The sequence below is a fragment of the Bombina bombina genome, chromosome 4 (genome assembly GCF_027579735.1).
Source record: "Bombina bombina isolate aBomBom1 chromosome 4, aBomBom1.pri, whole genome shotgun sequence".
Taxonomy (NCBI): domain Eukaryota; kingdom Metazoa; phylum Chordata; class Amphibia; order Anura; family Bombinatoridae; genus Bombina; species Bombina bombina.
The window spans coordinates 787,679,682-787,700,176 of NC_069502.1; the positions used below are offsets into that span (position 1 = coordinate 787,679,682).

At 37.7% G+C, this 20,495-nt stretch overlaps 1 protein-coding gene across 1 annotated transcript in view; it reads right to left on the bottom strand.

Moving 5' to 3' along the window:
- Positions 1-1,147: 1,147 nt before the first annotated feature.
- SOD2 (superoxide dismutase 2) overlaps positions 1,148-20,495 on the bottom strand; it is a 32,037-nt gene continuing 12,689 nt past the window's right edge. The window contains exons 2-5 of the mRNA XM_053711171.1: positions 18,177-18,379; positions 15,015-15,131; positions 4,456-4,635; positions 1,148-1,609 (exon numbers count right to left, since the gene is read on the bottom strand). Coding sequence (XP_053567146.1) covers positions 1,464-1,609; positions 4,456-4,635; positions 15,015-15,131; positions 18,177-18,379 — 646 coding nt within the window. The 3' untranslated portion in view covers positions 1,148-1,463. The remainder of the gene's footprint in view (positions 1,610-4,455; positions 4,636-15,014; positions 15,132-18,176; positions 18,380-20,495) is intronic.

The window sequence follows — 20,495 nt, forward strand, 5'->3', positions numbered from 1 at the left end:
CCAATTTACTTTTATCGCCAATTTTGCTTTGTTCTCTTGGTATTCTTAGTTGAAAGCTAAAACTAGGAGGTTCATATGCTAATTTCTTAGACCTTGAAGACTGCCTCTAATCTGAATGCATTTTGACCACTAGAGGGCATTAGTTCACATGTTTCATATAGATAACATTGAGCTCATGCACGTAAAGTGACCTAGGACTGAGCACTGATTGGCTAAACTGCATGTCTGTCAAAAGAACTGAAATAAGGGGGCAGTCAGCAGAAGCTTAGATACAAGATAATTACAGAGGTAAAAAGTGTATTAATATAACTGTGTTGGTTGTGCAAAACTGGGGAACGGGTAATAAAGGGATTATCGTTCTTTTTAAACAACAAAAATTCTGGTGTTGACTGTCCCTTTAAATATATTACATGCAGATCTCTCTGCATTGCAGTAAATATTTGATACATTGACTTGTGTCCCTTTAAATTGCAGGAAAAAGGGAGCAAAAATTATAAATGTATATTGCAAAGTTGTGTTTTTGTTAAAGCATATTTAAGCCGATGCAGCTTGTAAAAGACCTGTAGAATTAGGAGTCTTAACCTCATTAAAATTATTTTCACATAGAACACTTCTGCAGCGCTAAACTAACTGGTGGCGCTTATTACAGAGCAACACAGAGTGCTTACCCTACCACGAGACTAGCAAAAACACTATGCTGAAACAGGAAAGAAAAAGAACTGGGTGAACAATGAGACTTGGAATGAAAAAATAAATAGGAAAAAAACTAGGCAAACAAATATAACAAGTATATGTAAACAAGATACTAAAACCCTTTTCTTTTAATCTCTTTAAAGGAACATAATACCTGCATACCCAGCAGGAATCATCTATCTTCACAAGAGAAATGGCACAGGAAGATATATTTAGGCAGGGAAAATTTAAAAAAAAAAATTTGCGAAATGCTTACCTGATAAATTTCTTTCATGATTGTGAGAGCCTACAAGTCATGTGTGGAAATTCTTCTCCCACACATGACTCGTGGGTTCTCACCAACTGATGAAAGAAAATTATAACTGAATAATCAAAATCGTGTGTTAGATTTTGTATGCTGCAATCCAGAGAACATTCAAAATAAGTATAAAATTATTTACACAACAAAAACACATTTAAATTGACAATCATCTTTATTGCAACAAAAGCACAATAATTCAACTCATTTAATATTTAAATGAAAAGAATGAATGCAACACCTATTTTAGATGGGACTTAACTTTCTTCTCTATTCTGACATTAAACAGGCAAAAATTGTATTGTGACCTTTAAGTGCTTTTAATTTCTAGAAGATAATATTTTCAAAAAAAGTGAAAACTTTTGAAAGATTTCCTTCTGGAAACAAACAAAATACCTTAATGAAGCTTAACTACAAATCACAATATTTTAAGTGCATATATTATTAGACAGAACTGGATAGATCAGAAGGCTTATTTTTTGCATGATCTATATCTCTCTGTTACATTCTCCCAATTGATGACATTCCAAATGGCTTTGAGGTAGTCAGGTCTGACATTTTTATATTGCAAATAGTACGCATGTTCCCATACATCAATTCCAAGAAGGGGAATTAGACCTAAAATAAAAAACAAACAATATACATTTAGATCCGAATATAGACATTGTATAAAACATATAACACATCTAAATAGTTTATTTGAAAGTGGACAACCTTGTTATATTACAAGACACTAAAGGTCATGCAACAGTATATGTTGTCCAAAGTGTTTTTCCAGCATAGGATTTGACATGGACATATTGGCTAATGTGAAAAAAAAATGGCATGCTTAAAGTGATGGTAAACCCAAGCATATAACAAACGCTAGGATTTACCAACGCTAAAAATAAACCGTTTTTTATCATTGTTTGGTCAAAAACGCTGTTAAACTCACCCTATCTGTAAGGCAAGTATATCGCTAACTCAGCGCCTCCGGCCGCCCACGGCACAGCCCTTTCTTCAATGAGATGACATTTTCACCTCTAAATCAATAAGCCGTGTGTGTCAACTGACATCCTAGCACGGCTATAGGTCTACAGGTAGAAATGTTACCTCATTGGAGAAAGTGCTATGCCGTGGATGGCCGGAGGCTCTGAGTTAGCGATATACTTGCCTTACAGATAGGGTGAGTTTTTTTAGGAAAAGAATGACCGAAACTGTTTATTTTTAGTGATGGTAGATCCTAGCGTTTGTTATATGTTTGGGTTTACCATCACTTTAAGAGGAAGATAAAGCAATATAAGATGTTTTATCAGTAAACTTTAAATAGAGACAATTTTACAAAGCTTTTTTTATATACATTCATTAGTATTCAAGTTACTTAAAAAGGGATAGCAAAGTCAAAATTAAACTTGCACGATTCAGATAGAGCATTTAATTTTAAGACACTTTTAAATTTACTTCTATTTTCAAATGTGCTTCGTTCTCTTTGTATCCCTTTTTTAAAAGAATACGCGCATATCCTACACTAGTGGGAACTAACTGCTGATTGGTGCCTGCACACATGTGTCTCTTGTGGCTAGATGTGTTTAGCTAGCTGCCAGTAGTGCAATGCTGTTCCTTTAGCAAAGGATAACAAGAGAATGAAGCAAATTTGATAATAGAAGTAAATTAGAAAGTTGTTTAAAATTGTATGTTCTATCCAACTAATGAAAGAAAATGTTGGAGTTTCAATTCTAAATACATGTCATGCACCCCACTCTAATCATGGATGCTACAATTGTGTGAACCTATGTTTAACTACATGTAAGTGAGAGTTGCTGCACATATGCAAACAGGTCAGCAATGGAATGCAGTGAAAGCTAGATTTTAACATGGAGGCAGCCATGACTAAAGGGAGACAGGGATAACCTCAGTACTATGCATAGGATTTACTATTCCCCATAGGGTACTTAAAGTGATGGTAAACGTCAGCTAATCAAATACCATATATGTAATCCGACATAAAAAAAAAAAAAAATTTAGTATGTGTACTTTTTTTTTTTTTTTTTTTTTTTTTTAATCTATCAGTGAAAAGGGTTAAATTTGTGCCTATAGTAATGCTTGTATTACAGAGTTACGATGGCCCACTGGGATGAACGTCTTTCTTTTTTAAAATGACAATTCCGATGAACATCCAATCAGTGTATGTGTCATATGACACTCTTGAAGTTCAGCCCTTTGAAAGCCCTTAAGAAGTCTAAGTAGAGAATGGGTGGGACTGCTGTCACAGATATTTTTTATTATTTTTTTAACCCACATACATAAAATTTAAACATACACTTTAATATAATTAGAAATAGTTTGTTTTGAGCATTAAAATATATCATTTTCAGAAGTCGGCTATGTGCTGGAGGGGGTGTGGCCAAAAGGGGTCCCACATACATGTTTGGTGGAGTTGTAATAAACTGAAGACAGTCTGGGAGCAGGTGGCAGGGGTATTGGCACACTTAGGGCTTGTCCAAAAATTTACACCTGTGGTGGCCCTCTTCCACTTAGGACTTGGGAAATTAACTAAACCGGACAGGACAATATGTATTATCATTCTCTTAGCCACAAAGCCGACTACAGCTAGGAATTGGTTGGGGACTGCTTCGATTTCGATACAGATGGTAGTTGATTATATTCTTAAAATGGAGGAATATTCATTAAAATCGGAAGTGATCTATACTGCTTGTTGTGGGCCAGCTGGAAAACATAGTCCGGGGGGGGGGGGCTCGGGGATAAGATTGGTTAGGGGGACTTTTTAGTCTCTCAGACTCTGGGGGTTTATTAACATAAATGTTTTCAATATTCTCTTTGTTCAATGTTTCTCATAAGCTTATACTGTTACGCAGAGGTTCAACATGTGGATATTTAGAGACCTATTGTTTCCAACCAGTTTTCTGAAGTTCAGGTCTCATGTGTTAAATCAGGTGACTAAATGTTTCCACACGCTGCAATGTAACATTGTAAAAGAGGTAGCTCATTAAGGCTAAATGCCTTCTTTTTTCTTTAGATATATTGCTGACTGTGCCATTTAAGCCATGCCTGTATATCCGATGCTTGACGTTACATGCACTTGTACAGACATAATGCCATATGTGTGTACCTGCCTTGTATTTCTGTACCGTCTGATATTACTACCTCAATAAAAACAATTTTACAAAAAAAAAAAAAAAAAAAAAAAAAAAATCATTTTCTTCTTTTTAGGCTTTGCTGCAGTTCACAGTAAGGCAGCATTTCACACTCCCTGCTATTAACAAAGTGTAGTTATCGTCACTATCAGCACCATATAAAACAGCATACATTATAAATTGTAACCAGAGATATCCACGCAGAAATGAATCAAATAAAATTTAGCAGTTCTTTGGAAACATAATTTAAAAAAAAGATAAATCAAGAATATACAATTACATGCAATAAAATAAAAATAAACTCTTGTATTACTCTTTAAGACATCTTACCTGTTGTACCTTGCAAAGGGTCCTGGTTAGAACATGCAGTGACCTGCAGGCGGTTTGAGTCTTTGTTATATCCCAGCCAGCCCCATCCTGATCCTTGAACACCAACTGACAAAGCCGTCAACTTCTCCTTAAATTTATCAAAGGAACCAAAATCACGTTTTATGGCCTCTAGGAGTTCACCTGGTGACAGCACCACACAGGAAAATATAAAAACATAAAAAAAAGTTATTGTAGATTAATTATAGGATCAATGTAAAAGCACAAAACATCATTCAAGATGTTATTTTATAAATGTAAGATTTGTATGAATAATATGGTTTGCTCGGTAACAAGCCGTGAATCTTCCAGAGGGGGGAACAATGGTTATAAGCATGAACACAAGTCTGAATGTTTATAGGGAAACAATCTAACACATGACAGCTTTTTCCTTTTCAACAGTGCAAAATAAGTATTAAAAAGGACAATTAAAGGGACAGTATACACCAATGTTCATATAACTGCATGCAGACATACTCCTATAAAGAAGAATATGCACAGATATGATACGATAATCCATTATAAAACCCTTTTTAAAATGTACTTAGAAGCTCCCAGTTTAGCACTATTGATGAGGTTAGGCTGGAACACCCACTGGAATGGACTGAGAAAGCAGGAAGAGCAGTCCCTGCCACCCCTTCTCTGCATATTATCATCAGTTATTTGTAGAGCGCCAACAGATTCCGCAGTGCTATATGAAAATACCCTTTAAACAAAAAGGAGCAAGCAGGAATTTGTAGACATCAGTATGCATCTAAAACTTTGGGGCTTGGTTAGGAGTCAGAAAATCTGCACAATGTTATTTAAAAGTAAGCAACACTATTACAAAAACACCCCAGATTAATTTTTGTACTACACTTTTAAGGATAATCTACAAAACATTTTAAACTCAATATATAGTGCATAAAATGTTTTGTTATTGAAATATCATTATTGTAATGTACGATACTTATTAAAGGGACACTGAACCCAGCTTTTTTCTTTTGTGATTCAGATAGAGCATGACATTTTAAGCAACTTTCTAATTTACTCCTATTATCAAATTTTCTTCATTCTCTTGGTATCTTTATTTGAAATGCAAGAATGTAAGTTTAGATGCCGGCCCATTTTTGGTTAACAACCTGGGTTGTTCTTGCCGAGTATGAACCAATAAAAAAAGTTTAGATGCCTTTTTCAAATAAAGATAGCAAGAGAACGAAGAAAAATTGATAATAGGAGTAAATTAGAAAGTTGCTTAAAATTTCATGTTCTATCTGAATTTGGGGTTCAGTGTCCCTTTAATTTTGCTATAAAATACATTTGAAAATAGTGCCTGTTTCACTTTCTCCAAGGGAGGCACGGGCTATCTACTTCTTTGTGAACAATTGTTTTCTCGCCCCGTATCTCTAGTCATTTGCTTTCATAAGGTTGATAATCAGTTTTGCATCAAAAATCATAATAGGAAAAAAAGATTCATTTCAATATCAGTGGGTATGTTAGGTAGTTTAGGAGTGAAAAAATAATACAATTCTGGTGCAAGGCCGCCCCCTGCAGATTCGCAGCCAATCGGCCGCCTGCAGGGGGCGTCAATCAACCCGATCGTATTGGATCGGGTTGATTTCCTGCAATCTCTGTCCGCCGCCTCAGAGCAGGCGGACAGGTTATGGAGCAGCGGTCTTTAGACCACGGCTTCATAACTTGTGTTTCTGGCGAGCCTTCAGGCTCGCCAGAAACACGGGACTTCAAAATCCATACGGAGCTTGATAAATATGCCCCTACGTACCAGAGTGCATAGTGCCTACTACAACTTTTGGTGGAGGAGGGATAATGGCCTGGGGCTGGTTTGGGCTAGGCCCCTAAGTTCAAGGAAAGGATCATCTTAATGCTACAAAATACAAAAAACATTTTGGTTAATTGGATTATTTCATCTTTGTGGCAACAGATTGGGGAATGCCCTTTCATGTATCAGCATGACTTTGCCCCTGTGCACAAAGTAAGACCATGGTTTCAAAAGTCAGGTGTGGAGGAACTCTAATGCCCTGCACAGAGCCCCGACTTTAACCCCACTGAACACCTTTGGCAGGAATTAGAACGTTTACTCGCAGAACTTCTTGCCCAACATCCGTGCCTGACCTCACAAATGCTATTTTGGCACAAATTCCCACAGACACACTCCAAAATCTTATATAAAGCCTTCCCAGGTGAGTTGCAGATGTTATAGCCCCAAAGGAGGGGGGGGCAACTCAATATTATTGCTCATGGTTTTACAATGTGATGTCTAACAAGCCCATAAAAGTGTGATGGTCCGGTTTCTACATATTTTTGGCGATAGTGTGTATTTTTCTTGATCTACAGCTCTGTTTTTCAGCTAGTAAAACTAGAAAACGTGTGATCTCGCTCTCTTTGATGCAGTAAAGTTCTCAATCTCTATACGGTCATATTTCAAAGTGTTATTTTCTAGAAGTACTGAACCAATAGTGTTCAAATGTTCAGGGTCTGTAGCGATTATCAGTCTGAGTTAAAATTTACAGAACCAAAACTGATGTATAAGCTTTTAAAAAACAGCATTTAATATAGAATGCTTGCTTGAACTTAAAAACTTATGACTGCAATTATATCCAAGAAATAAATCTGATTACTATATCAGATTACACACCTATTTCTATATCCATAAAAACAAATTTGAGCAAAAGAAAACAATTACTTTTATATTTTCCAAATATATAATTAATAATAATTAAAAAAAAAACAACTAAGCTTTGTGAAAGAAAAACAGATTTTATGTATTGTTCTCCCCAGAACTTCTCTTGACTGATTTTACTGACCACCCAGCTGAAATTTAATTCAATGTATTTTTTATTTATTATTTACAAATTATATAAAAGCAAAACAGAATAGAGCACTCACTACTATAACAGGCATTGAATCCCATTTCTTGACTGTTCGCAAAAACTGTTGGTCATTTTTTTATTTTTTTAAAGATTTCAAGTTATAGAAAGGGCCAATAGTTCAAGAAGGGGAGACAGAACACTTAAAGTTATGTTTTGGATATAAAATTTGGAAACGTTATCCCCTAAAAGCTTAAACCGCAAATTTGATTAGTCATTTTTGTAGGATCTAGGTAAATGTGCTCTTAGTGTATGGCTAATCTTTTAAATATAGCTACACATGCGTTTTTAAGCGTTAATTTTTGACATACTAACTTTTTAGCGCATCCTAGAAGAATAATAATAGTTTCTCTAGATGTAATTAAAAGTTTGAACACATGGTGGTGCTGTTGTAAGAGATTTCGGAACTAGAATGGAGTATAAAAAGGATACTTATAACAATTAGAACTGACATGATAAAAGTGATGGTAAACCCAAGCGTATAACAGATGCTAAGGTTAACCAGAACTAAAAAATAAACATTAGTTTATGTCATTTCCTAAAAATGAATGTTAAACGCACCCTATCTGTAAGGAAAGTAGATCGCTAACTCAGTGCCTCCGACCGCCCCCGGCACATTGCTTTCTTCAATGAGGTGATGTTTCCACCTCTAAACCAATAGCTGTGCGTGTCAACTGACATCCTAGCATGGCTACTGGTCTAGAGGTGGAAACGTCACCTCATTTGAGAAGAGCACTGTGCCGTGGGTGGCCGGAGCCGCTGAGTTAGCGATATACTTGTCTTACAGATAGGGTGAGATTAACATTGTTTTTTTAGGAAACCATGACAGAACTAATGTTTGTTTTTAGTGATGGTAAATCCTAGCATTTGTTATATGCTAGGATTTACCATAACTTTAAGGCCAGTAGCTAGTCTGAAATTTCTTGCTTCCTTGGACCCCAATGCAGGGGGAGGTCCATTTTTATTTTTCGAGGTATTTTTACAAACATAAAGGAATCTAAGGACTAGATTGATTCTTCACTGATCCATTAAATAATTTATAAAGGACAGTTATAAATAGGTCACTAGAATGTGCAGACAACGGCTGTGTGGAATACTACAGAGTTCTGTACTTCCATTTCTAACAGGAACTAAAAAGCTCACAATTTCAGAATTAGATATATATATATGATTTATCATTTTATATTACCATCTCAAAGTGTTCAATGTCCCTTTAAAAAATACCATGCTCAAAAGTGGTCAGTTAACACAAAATCATTCTGAAGAATGTTATTTTTAATACAGCAATGGCAGAACAGTAAACTTTTAATACATGAAGTCCACTTACAATAATCTAAAAATAACATGCAGCTTCAGATATTGAAAAGAGCTGTACTATATTTTAAATTAACCCCTTAACGACTGAGGACGTGCAGGGTACGTCCTCAGAAAAAAGGCAGTTAATGCCTGAGAACGTACCCTGCACGTCCTCAGTGTGGAAAGCAGCTGGAAGCGATCCTGCTCGCTTCCAGCTGCTTTCCGGTTATTGCAGTGATGCCTCGATATGGAGGCATCCTGCAATAACCTTTTTAAGTCATCCGGTGCAGAGAGAGCCACTCTGTGGCCCTCTCTGCACCGGAGATCGGTGGCTACCTGCGTTGGTGGGTGGGAGCCGGACCGGGAGGCGGGTGGCGGCCATCGATGGCCATGTGGATCTGAAGGGGGGCGGGATCGTGGGCGGGGGTGGCTGGGGGCGCGTGCACGGGGAGGGAGCGGGTGGGAACCGCTACACTGCAGAAAATGGGGAAATAAAAAATATAATAAACAATAAAATCTAAACAATCAGCAAGGTGGTGGGGGTTTGTTTGTGGGGGGTGGGGGGTTGGGGGAAGCTACACTACAGAAAAAAACAAAAAAAAACCAAAAAAAGCACTTTTTATTGTAAACTGGGTACTGGCAGACAGCTGCCAGTACCCAAGATGGCCCCCAATAAGGCAGAGGGGAGGGTTAGAGAGCGGTTTTGGGGGGGGATCCTACACAGTAGCATATGTAAATATGCTAAAAAAAAAAATCATTTTTTTTTAAAAACCCTTTTATTTTAGTACTGGCAGACTTTCTGCCAGTACTTAAGATGGCGGGGACAATTGTGGGGTGGGGGAGGGAAGGGAGCTGTTTGGGGGGGGGGGGGTGGGATGTGTCAGATGGGAGGCTGATCTCTACACTAAAGCTAAAATTAACCCTGCAAGCTCACTACAAACTCCCTAATTAACCCTTTCACTGCTAGCCATAATACACGTGTGAGGCGCAACAGGATTTAGTGGCCTTCTAATTACCAGAAAGCAACGCCAAAGTCATATATGTCTGCTATTTCTGAACAAAGGGGATCCCAGACAAGCATTTACAACCATTTGTGCCATAATTGCACAAGCTGTTTGTAAATGATTTCAGTGAGAAACCTAAAATTGTGAAAAATTTTACGTTTTTTTTAATTTGATCGCATTTGGCGGTGAAATGGTTGCATGAAATATACCAAAATGTGCCTAGATCAATACTTGGGGTTGTCTACTACACTACACTAAAGCTAAAATTAACCCTACAAGCTCCCTAAAAGCTCCCTAATTAACCCCTTAACTGCTGGGCATGATACACTTGTGGTGCGCAGTGGCATTTAGCGGCCTTCTAATTACCAAAAAGCAACGCCAAAGCCATATATGTGTGCTATTTCTGAACAAAGGGGATCCCAGAGAAGAATTTACAACCATTTATGCCATAATTGCACAAGCTGTTTGTAAATGATTTCAGTGAGAAACCTAAAGTTTGTGAAAAAATTTGTGAAAAAGTGAACAATTTTTTGTATTTGATCGCATTTGGCGGTGAAATGGTGGTATGAAATATACCAAAATTGGCCTAGATCAATACTTTGGGATGTCTACTAAAAAAAAATATATACATGTCAATAGATATTCAGGGATTCCTGAAAGATATCAGTGTTCTAATGTAACTAGCGCTAATTTTGGAAAAAAATGGTTTGGAAATAGCAAAGTGCTACTTGTATTTATGGCCCTATAACTTGCAAAAAAAGCAAAGAACATGTAAACATTGGGTATTTCTAAACTCAGGACAAAATTTAGAAACTATTTAGCATGGGTGTTTTTTGGTGGTTTTAGATATGTAACAGATTTTGGGGGTCAAAGTTAGAAAAAGTGTGTTTTTTTCCATTTTTTCCTCATTTTATATATTTTTTTTATAGTAAATTATAAGATATGATGAAAATAATGGTATCTTTAGAAAGTCCATTTAATGGCGAGAAAAACGGTATATAATATGTGTGGGTACAGTAAATGAGTAAGAAGAAAATTACAGCTAAACACAAAGACCGCAAAAATGTAAAAATAGCCTTGGTCCCAAACGGACAGAAAATGGAAAAGTGCTCTGGTCACTAAGGGGTTAAAGGAGATATCCCCAATGCCTATAATGGTTATATGAATTATATATCTAAAGTATAAAATATTTTTCTATTATAATGCTCTCTACTTAGAAATTCTTGAAAATTATTTTTTAAAAATCATCATCATCATCATCCATTAATAGTAATTCTAGTTCTCATCTGCATTTCCCAAAAGATACTTAAAGGGACATAATACTCCTAGGCTAAATCACTGGAAAGTGATGCAGCATAACTAAAAAGCTGACAAGAAGGAGGGGCGGAGCCAACTGTCTAAATGGCCGGTCGCATAGTGTATGAGCTCTAACTCTGAAACCTGAAATTTGGAGTTAAACCATGATCTAAGATGTGAATATGCGGCTCGACTGAGGACATCTACATGTTTCACTCATAAAGCATCCTCCCAATCAAGCCTAGGTGCCTAACTACTTAATTCAATCCTAACTTAAGCTTTACAACGGGGCCCGGCTGGCAGTTAATACGAGGTGCATAACAGTTGCTTCTTATATCCAGCGTGCTGCACTGGCTTACCGGGACAATCTCAGATCTTATACAGACAGCATTACTGGTCTCCCCGCATAAAAGAAAGCAGTAGACAAGCTCCACCTGTACATATAAAATGGCGGCGGCGGAGGATTGGGAGTCATTGGCCTTGGGCTACATTGAGGCCTCCCTCCAACTAATTGAGACTCAGCTATTCAGGGTCTTTGCTGGACCGACCTCTAAGTTTCCTACCCCTACTTTGGTGAGTCAAGGAAAGGAAATGTGCGGTGCGAGGGGTAACATGATAAGCACAGCTGCCGACACATATAATTCCAGGGCGGAGGCTCTGATTTACAACACTGACCCGCATCAGAAGATTCAGGTTCGCAACGGGAAGAATGCGAGTCAGAGCAAATCTTGTTCCTCACTTGCCTTTGTGAGCCCGTGTTCACACGGGTCTACCTTCTACCCTAGTACGACACGGGAGCTTACCTTGTGGAGCGGTACTATGATGCGGGCGTTACACAACCCAGAGGAGACCGCATGCAAGACTTTGATCGCCTGTGACACTGAACTGTCCTTATTCTACACCGCATGTTTAGACCTCCCCACGGATGTTTATATAACAAGAGAAGCGCGCAGCTGGTCAGTATGGTCAGCTCACAAATCAGGCACAAACCTGCGCTTTGGTATTGGATGATCTATTTTTCAAGCCGCGCTCAGCTCACCTTAGCTGCCGTAACTCATCTAATGATTGAATGAGATTGCAAATTTCCTTTATGTTCAGTTACAATTTTCTGGATTCTCGATATGGTTCATAACTTGCATAATAATGTGCTCTTTGGATAACAGTTTTGGAAGATCTCTTGCAACAGATCTAAAATTTACTCCAATTACTGCCCTCATTCATATCAATAACAGACATAGTGTCCATTACACCCTGTTTAGTCTTATATAAGCCTCCTGTGTTGGTGTTTTTTGTTTTCTTTACCATGTTTCCTTGCAGTATAATTAATGACAAAGGTATGCTTATGACGCCCAATCTCAATGTACTGTTATTTTGTTATATTTGAACCTCACATCGTGTTTCTGTATTTGTTGGATTAAGCATGCACTGCTCCATCCCCTTTAGAATGTATATATTTACAGCTTAACTTGAAATCGGATGCTTCCGATCCATACATCACAAGGAGGTGGAACTATCTATTTATACTACTACAGTGCCAGTAAAGATTTGCACTAGAATGTCCTAACCTATACTGTTACACAATTTAACTGTTCTTAGTTCAACTCCCTGCTATCTTAGTTAATTACTTTAGGGCTAGTGTGGTATAGCTTATGCAGGAGATGATTACTGTTCTCCCCCTACCCTACCTGCAAGGCTCATTATTTCTAGTGATGGACACCCGTATATACGTACAATTGCTTGCATTGTTTTCTCCTATTTACCTTGGTGGTACAGGTGTAGTCAGCGGCCGGGGCTACGCCTCCATAATCAATGTCTAGAAATATTGGTGTTCCATTATGTTTAATAGATATATATGTTTAATGGTTCTAGCGCAACCCACATAGCCCATTTTTTGCTTCTGCTTGTAGACTTTCTATTTATGGTGATGTTTGTTGTCCAGACTTACCAAACTTTATTTGCTACCTACATAGTGTTTCCAGGGACTAACTGCCGTGCTCACTTTATTAGCTAATTTATCCCAACTGGCATATATATGAAAGAGAGTATAAACTACTGACTAATACTCTTGCCTACTTAGCTCATAAATATATTACCAATTGCTAAGATGTTATAACCTGAGGTGTAGCGAGACCTTGCAGCTCAATGCAGTGCTTTTCGAGCAGGCAGGTCCTGCATCATTATTCTTATCATTTATGCCTTTTTCATGCACTATATCTCAGATAAGCCCTATAAATTTCACCAAATGTGCAATCATAGAACCCTTGGTTCCCTAGATCTAAGTGTTCCTTTGACCTAGCGTACTCCCAATATACCAATAACTTGTTACTATACAATGACCACCTCCCCCCTCCCCCCCTCCCATTTTCAAATAATATACTTCCTAACTTAGGAGGGTTATCTGAGCGGTGTATCTTGCTTGTACCGCACCTTGACTCCATTTAATTTCCATAAATCCTGCACTGCAATACGACAATGACCATATGTTTCCCCCCCAGCTTTGCAGGATTGATTGACATTTCCCTTTTGTTAATCATAAAAAATTAAAAGAATAAAACAAAGTTTCTCATCTCGGATCCAAGAGTGCTCCCAATCTACTTAAATTTACCTGCTATAACCATACCCACAATACATCATTATAAGGCCCTAGAGTGGCCCGTTAAAATTGATTAGTAGGTCTAAAGTCTTAAAGGCAACTGTTGTGTATTTTAAGTTTATGTTATGTCATGCAATGTCACTATACACTGTATTTGCACTTTTTCCAATGACATTTTTTGTATGTTTGCCTTCTACGAAACTTTAATAAAAAGTATTAAAAAAAAAAAAAAAAAAAAAAAAAAAAAAGCTGACAAGAAAATATCACCTGAAAATCTATGTAAAAAAGGGAGATATTTTACCTCAAATTTTTTTCATCTTACAAGAGTTTGTGCTCTGTGAAAAGTTATACTTCAGCTGCAAGTTAGAAAAAAAAAAAAAAAAAAAAAAACACAACAATAGCCAATCAGCAGTGTTGATGTCATGCTATGCAATGCATAAAGTGAAGGTGCCTGTTTTTTTTAAAAAAAAAAAAAACCTATTAAAAACAGGGGCACTTTCATTCATGAACATTGACATTTCACCCGTTTTCTTAAAATATACTTCCCTTTTCTTCTTGAAGCCGCTCCAGTGCCTGGGGCAACGCCGTGACTGGAGGAAGCCGGTTTTGTCATTGCTAGGTAAGTAAACCAGGAAGAAGCATGCGGTTTTTAAAAGTCGGGCACTTTCACATGAAAATTGACCTTCACTTTAAACTGAATAGGGAAATAACATGACTGTGCCTGCCAGGTGCACACTCCCCTTGCAAGTCCAGGGACTAGTATCCTGATTGGTTGCTTAAAGTCCCTTTACAATGGGGTGAATAATTTTGAAGTAAAAGATCTTCCTTTTTTACATAGAGATATTCAGGTGATATTGTCTAGTCAGCTTTTTACAGCTATGCTGCATCACTATAAGTGCTTCGACATTTGGATATTATGTCCCTTTAAACATAAACCAAAAAAGTTTTTATCTTAATTCATTCCATTGGGGTAAAAACAGATAGGAAAGTGATAACTTCTTCCTAGTTTTATTAGATCAGTTCCCCAAAATTTTAAAAGCACTGTTTTAGCAATGATGAAATTAAAAATTATCTTTTTAATCAGTCACTTTTGGGGTTTCAAATATTGCCCAGGTGTTCAATAACTCTCGTAACCAGACCCCGACATGCCACCATAAAATGTATTACCGTAACAACTCAAAGTATATATTGGTCATTTATTTCCCATTAATATGTGTGTATTATGATTAAATCTATCCATAATTTTGGGGGGGAGGGGGGTTTTGGCAGATTTTACAATGTCCACAAACATTGATCCTTTAAAACGGGGCTTGACAAAGCCAGGCACCAGGGAGCCACTGGCATCTTAAAACTAGGACCAGACGCCCTGGTTTAGAGTCCCCAAGGCACCCCCAGGCACCCCCCCAACTCTGAAATACAAATACAACTTTTATTGGGTTATTATATAATGTGTGTGTGTGTACTTACCTTGAGGTTCTCCTCCACCATTGGGTGAAAGGTTTGTCCAAAAAATGGAATGATTAATATGACCTCCTCCATTAAAACGGAGGGCTGGTTGAAGAGACACCTGAGCGGTTACATCTTCTGTAAATTGTAAATAAAAACAATATATATATATTACTTTGGCTATTCATCCTGCTTTGAAAGTTTTAAATTCTTAGAAATAACTGACCTTGGTAGAAGCTAAAACACTATGGACCATGGTTATATGAAAATTAAGATACACTAAGATTTGTTTACTTATTTTTTAATTAAAAGTATTTTTTTTTTCTTTAAGGGACATGAAAACGTGCATTTGCTTTAATGGCTTAGGTAAAGCTTAAAGGGGCAGTAAACTTAAATAATAAATGTTATATCATTCTGCACATAGTGCAGAATTATATAACATTATCTTAGCAGCACCTTTCAAAATCTAAAGCTTGGTCTCCTCTCCAGGCTCATCTGATCGGGTCTTGTGTTTCAAAAGCACTTTGCAGGCGCGCTGCGATTAGACGCGCTATTGAACTGAATGTAGCTCGCTTCCGCTACCAGAGCGGGAGCGAGCTACATTCAGTTCAATGGCACGATCGGGCCTGCTGTGATTAAACAGCACGCCCGTGAAGCTCTTTTTGAAAACCAAGACCCGATTAGATGAGCCTGGAGAGGAGATCAGGTAATTACAAATTTGATAGAAAAAATCTCTACAAGCTTTTGATGATTTTGAAAGGTGCCGCTAAGATAATGTTATATAATTCTGCACTATGTGCAGAATTATATAACATTTTTTAAGTTTACTGTCCCTTTAACATTTTAAGTATCATTCCAAATTACTTCTGTTATCAAATTTGCTTAATTCTCTTTATAGCTTTTGTTAAGAGCAGAAATGCACTACTGGGAGCTAGCTAAACATATTGAGTGAGCCAATTTTAAAAGGCATGTATGTGCAGGCACAAATCATTAGATAGCTTCCGCTAAGCCTACCTAGGTATGCTTTTCAGCAAAGGATATTAACAGAACACCACAAATTAAAGGGACATAATACTCATATGCTAAATCACTTGAAAGTGATGCAGCATAACTGTAAAAAGTTGACAGGAAAATATCACCTGAGCATCTCTATGTAAAAAGGGAAGATATTTTACCTCACAATTTCCTCAGCTCACCAGAATACGTTCTGTGTAAAAAGTTATATTTCAGCTGCAGGTTAAAAAAATATATATATATATATATATATCACAGCAGACAATCAGCATCAGCAGTACTGAGGTCATGAATTCTTTTACTGTGATCTCATGAGATTTCATAGTAAACTTCCTTAAACTGAATAGGGAAATAACATGAAGGTGCATGAGGCTCACTCCCTTGCCTGTCCAGAGACAGGCATACTGATTTGCTGCTTAAAGTCATTTGCAATGGGGTGTGAATACTTAGGACATTGGGGTAAAAGATCTTTCTTTTTACATAGCGATGTTCAGGAGATATTTTCAAGTCAGCTTTTTACAGCTATGCTGCATCACTTTCAAGTGTTTAAACATTTGGGTATCTTGTCCTTTAAGTAAATTGGAAAAAGTTATTAAAAATTACATTCTCTACCTGAATCATGAAAGTTGAATTTACTATCCCTTTAACATTAAAGGGACATGATACACTTGTTATATAATAAAATATTGGTGTGTGTATACATATACACACACATATACTGTATACAGCATATATGTGTGTGTGTGTCTACATAACACTCAAATGTACATATTAGAATTTGGAATATCTTTGGACATCTTTATAGGGATACTTATTGTACAATGATTTAAAACACATCAATGCCATGCGTTTATATATCTCTGCAATCATTTGTTTGCCACATTGATGATCACTGATTTGCTACAGCACTCTCTAATTCCAATTATATGATTCACTTTAGCTCTAGCAGTTTTCATCGATTGCAGATTAATTGGATAGAACAGTTTCCTTTGGTGAAAGCAACTTTAATACCCAACAGTATTAAAGGGACATTAAACAATTTGAGATGGTAATATAAAGTAATATACACACTCTGCAATATACTTTATTTTGTCCCCTGTTCCTGTTAGAAAAAGAAGTGCAGAGCACTTAAATTCCACACAGCCATTGGCTGCACACTCTAGTGACCTATTTATAACTGAAAATACATCTTCATGTTATTCTCAGACTAATCTTTTTTAGTTTTTAGTGTTTAAAGTGATGGTAAATCCAAGCGTATAACAAAACGCTAGGCTTTACCATCCAGTTTCTGTCATCACTTCCTAAAATAAGGATGCTAAACTCACCCTAGGCGGTAAGTATATTGTAAACTCAGTGCCTCCGGCCACCCACGGCAACACCAATCTTCTTCAATGAGGTGACATTTCTACCTCTAAACCAATAGCCATGCATGTCAACTGACATTCTAGCACAACTAGAGGTGGAAACGTCACCTCATTAAAGAAGAGCGCTGTGCCGTGGGCAGCCGGAGGCCCTGAGTTAGCAATATACTTGCTGCACAGATAGTGTTGGTTTAGCACCCTTTTTTTAGGAAGTGATAACAGAAACGAACGTGTATTTTTAGTGATGGTAAATCCTAGCATTTGTTATACGCTTGGATTTACTTTCACTTTAATATCCCTGTAATAGCATATGTGGATTTTAAGTGAAAGTCAATCCTAGCGTTTATGAAAAGCCAGGATGGACTATTGAAACAAATAAAGAGGACTTAGAAAGCTCCTTTATTTGTTTCAAGCGATCGCCGTTCTGAGCTGCTAGGGCAGCCCATGGCAGATCGCTGTTTGTGTGCGGTAAATCCGGCTTGCAAAAAAAAATTTCTGCAATGGGCTGCCTATACAGCTAAGAACGGCGATCACTCGAAACAAATAAAGGAGCTTTCTGCATAAAGTATGTCATACTTCATGGATGAAAGTCCTTTATTTGTTTCAATAGTCAATGCTAGCGTTTCTAAAACGCCAGGACTGACTCTCCCTTTAAGGGATTTTATGTAATAGCCATATTAGAAATGCGGTGTAAGGTCAAGACTTATGTCTCATTACGCTGCAAACTAAAATGCGTCATACTGTTTTTAAGTTTCTGTTTTTCAATCTAATGACTCATGTCATAGTCACTTATTGTGATAGTACTTACCTTTAGCCAGAGCCTCGGCGTATTTCTCTTCTGCAATATTTAAGTTGTTGACATAAGCAGCATGATGTTTACTGTGATGCAGCTGCATGATTTCTGCACTTATGTGCGGCTGAAGAGCACCATAATCATAGGTCAAATCAGGTAAAGTGTGTTTCTGTCTGGAGGCCAAGCAACCCAAAGTTGGGGCTAATCGAAGGCTTGTCCTGTACACACAAGGAAAAGAGGGGAAACAAGTTACTTCTTCTACAAGACCACGATGAAAAAGAGGGACAAAACAATTATATAGCGTAATAACTTCAATAACACCACACCTAAAATGCTTCTGCAATGACATTTCTATGTATACAAAAGGCTTTCTGCACTAAAGTGAATATATTTTTTGCTCATTTCCATTTTATCTGGGTTCTGTTAAAGAGAATGTAACATCAAAATTAAAGTGTATGGTCTAGATAGAGCATGCACTTTTAAACAAATTTCCAGTTTAACTCTAATCAAATTTGCTTTGTTCTCTTTAAAAGTACAAGCTCTATTTAATCCATACAAGTGTAATTTTAACTTTATTGTCCCTTTAACTACTGGAATAATGTGATTCAATGATGATAGCTCTGATACTCTTGATATCACTTTAGTGTATTAAAACTAGAAGTCTGGGGGGCAGAGTCAGCCACCGAGCTGAGCAGACGCAGACACCAAGAGCTCCTGCTCTAATAACTCATCAAAAGCCACTGAATAGCCCCAAAAACACTATCCTACATGGTAAAGAGAATGCAAGACTCATTAATACACTCCGTAGTACACATTTGGGAGTAACTAACAGGAAAATACAAAGTTAATAGCAGAGACAATGACGGCAAGCGCATAGCAATTCCCACAACAGAGAAGAGCAGACCAACTATACATCGGAACCCTTCAGCCTTGAATCTATCGGCATCCAACTTCTGGACCCTTCCCTGCGGTTCACGTATCGAGGGTAGAGCAGATCCCACTTTAAGCTAAGAAGATGGACTCTGTACTCATAGACTCTTTAGCTGCGTTGGGACACCGCATGGACGCCCAGTTTCACATCCTATCTCAAAGCCTATCGCTCAGACAGGAGAAATCTATTGGCCTTTTAGAGGAGGATCTCAATACCTTATCTCCCTGGGTTTATTACCCACGCCGACAGGACAGGATGGTCGATGTGACCAGACAAGGCCCTTCCACATTGCCACAGCGATCTGACGTCACTCTCGACTTCACCACCACTCACCCGGCTCCTGTCCCCAGAGCGGCCGGTTGGGGTAGACGCAACCGCGCTTCACACCTCAGCAGTCGGCCTTCCTGATCCCGAGTACTCCCAAACAGTCCTAGTTCCTAACATCACCAAGGCTATGAAAGATACAGGCAACCCCTGCGGGCAATCAGTTAAGAACTTATATGCTCCATTTCTGGTACTTGCCGCATGGGAGAATGAGGATCGAGCTGCTGACCTGTCTTTCATCCATGAGCGAAGTGCTCCGCATAGCTCCCCTCTGCAGATGTGCCGCTCTGTCAACGAGGTTCCTCTAGAGGTCTACTGCAGCCTCCACAATGGCCATAGAACTGGAGTGGGTTAGAAAGGACTCTGGCACATCCACAAAGACCTTCTCCTTTTGATCCCAGAGACTTAAGTTTAGACATATGGCTGAGACTGTCCTGAAAATCTGTGACGCTTGGGTATAATTATTAGCTTCCATGCTATCTCCAAATCATAACTGAGAAACTAGTATTCTTTCACTCATACATTTTGCTGTACACATCGCAGCGAATTGAGTTCAAATACTTTTTGGTCATGAGGCTCTATATTGTAGATACTTTAGTGTCATTCATAATACCATTTTATGCCTATTTTATTAAGCCACTTATAGCCACTCCAAATTATGTTTAAGCCTCCTTATTTAGCGCCAAAAGATTAACAATGATACTCTGCCTATACTATATATATGTTCTTATAGTCATCTACTAACGCCTCTGCAGGAAGGTTCATAAGGATAACACTATTGTTTCTTAGTTTATGACTACCTAATTTGTTTGTTAATAGTTAATCGAGTTATGTATTTGCTAAATCTCTATGCATATTTAACCTAGTCTCACACAGTGAGACTATTACTGTGCACCCATATCACAATAATGTCACAAATATTAGAACCTTTGATAGTCGCTCGCTTGAATTTTAATTCCAACACGGGATATTTGCACATATGGAGGCTCTCTACCTTAGTCTTTCCCCAATACAACAGAACAACCCCCCAACTAGGGTTTTTAAGCATATACTCTCAATATGACTAAGTTCAATGTATG